We start from the raw sequence: 1,290 nt of genomic DNA on the forward strand, positions 1-1,290 counted from the left end.
CCGCACCCCCCCCCCCCCGCCCGGGGCGGGCCAGCCGGTCCTGCCCCCCGTGGTGCTCACACCACGAACTCGGGGACTTCGTCGTGGGTGAGATCCAACGAGAAGTATTTGCTGGTTCTTTTGACGGGGAAGGTCTCCTGGATGTTGATGCACTGCTGGGCCAAGCAGCCGTTGCAGTAAAGCCCTTCCTCCTCCAGCCCGTGGGCACAGCCGAAGGTGTAGCTCTGGGCCGTGTCCTGGCAGAGGTTGGCCAGCTGTAAGAAGTCCTTCTGGTAGAGCCGAATGTCATCCAGGCTCAGGCTGTGCCGGTCCGTTGACGTCTTTGGTTTCCTACACGTTGTCTGGACAAAGCAGAGAGGAGGCTCAGGACCTGCCAGGGAGCCCCGGCGGTCGGGGAAACCCAAAACCCCAGTGCCAGCAGGGCTTTGGGGTTCACCAAGGCTTTAGGTTCCACCAAAGCTCCACCAGCACCACGTACCTGGGGCAAGGAGTCAGTGCTCTGCCCCCGCAGCTTCACCACCGTCTCTGAGGAGCTGGAGGTGGAGGAGCTGATGTCTTTCACAATAAGCCCTGCAAGGGGAGGAGAGGAAGAGGAGGGTGTGATAGCTATTTCACGGCCTCTCAGCTCTCTTGGCATCTGCGCCCGCTGCCTGCTGGGCCTTGTTCTTGCTTTGGGGCAAAGGTACCCTCAGCTCAATGGGGTGCAACCAGCGTTCCCTCAAAGCATCCCCAGTTTGCACCGAAACGGCATCCAAAGCCATCCCCAGGGAGCCTGGCACCCCAGAGACCTCCCAGTAGCTCCCAGCACAGAGCTGGAAATGCAGGTGACTCTCTGGGTGCAGGCGCAGCTCCGGAGAAGCCAGGCTCACTCGTGTGCTAACGTGCTCGTGGGAACAAGCGAGGGCTTGTCATGAAGATGAAAGTGGAATTGGAAAGAAAGGTGGCGGCTGCCTTACCCGAGTGCCCGTTGAACTTGCGCGACAGCAGCATGTCCTCCGTGATGTAGACGCACATGTCGGGGCTCACTTCCATCTCACCAGCTTGCTCCAGCTCCCGGGGGTCATCCACCAGCATCTCGATTTCTGCAGGTGAGGAGGAGGTGGGACGAGTCATTGACGTGCACCTTCGGAGCACTCTCCAACCCCAATTACCCAGTGAGACTCAAGCTTGAAAGCCCAAAAGCCCACGCTCAGCTGGTGTCTCACCATCATCCTGGGAGTCCTCCTCCAGCCGGTCCTTCCCACCGCTCTCCACCCCGGAGGTGTGGGAGCTGCCGTGGCTGGGTCAGAC

General features: G+C 60.6%; 1 protein-coding gene across 1 annotated transcript in view; it reads right to left on the bottom strand.

The window, feature by feature from the left end:
* Positions 1-56: 56 nt before the first annotated feature.
* LOC104490742 (FERM domain-containing protein 6-like) overlaps positions 57-1,290 on the bottom strand; it is a gene marked incomplete at its 5' end in the record, with an annotated part of 2,799 nt that continues 1,565 nt past the window's right edge. Inside the window, 4 exons of the mRNA XM_010133072.1 lie at positions 57-341; positions 479-570; positions 957-1,082; positions 1,206-1,279. Of these exons, the coding sequence (XP_010131374.1) occupies positions 57-341; positions 479-570; positions 957-1,082; positions 1,206-1,279 (577 nt within the window). The remainder of the gene's footprint in view (positions 342-478; positions 571-956; positions 1,083-1,205; positions 1,280-1,290) is intronic.

This window comes from Buceros rhinoceros, unplaced genomic scaffold, assembly GCF_000710305.1.
Source record: "Buceros rhinoceros silvestris isolate BGI_N320 unplaced genomic scaffold, ASM71030v1 scaffold34393, whole genome shotgun sequence".
In the NCBI taxonomy this organism is placed as follows: domain Eukaryota; kingdom Metazoa; phylum Chordata; class Aves; order Bucerotiformes; family Bucerotidae; genus Buceros; species Buceros rhinoceros.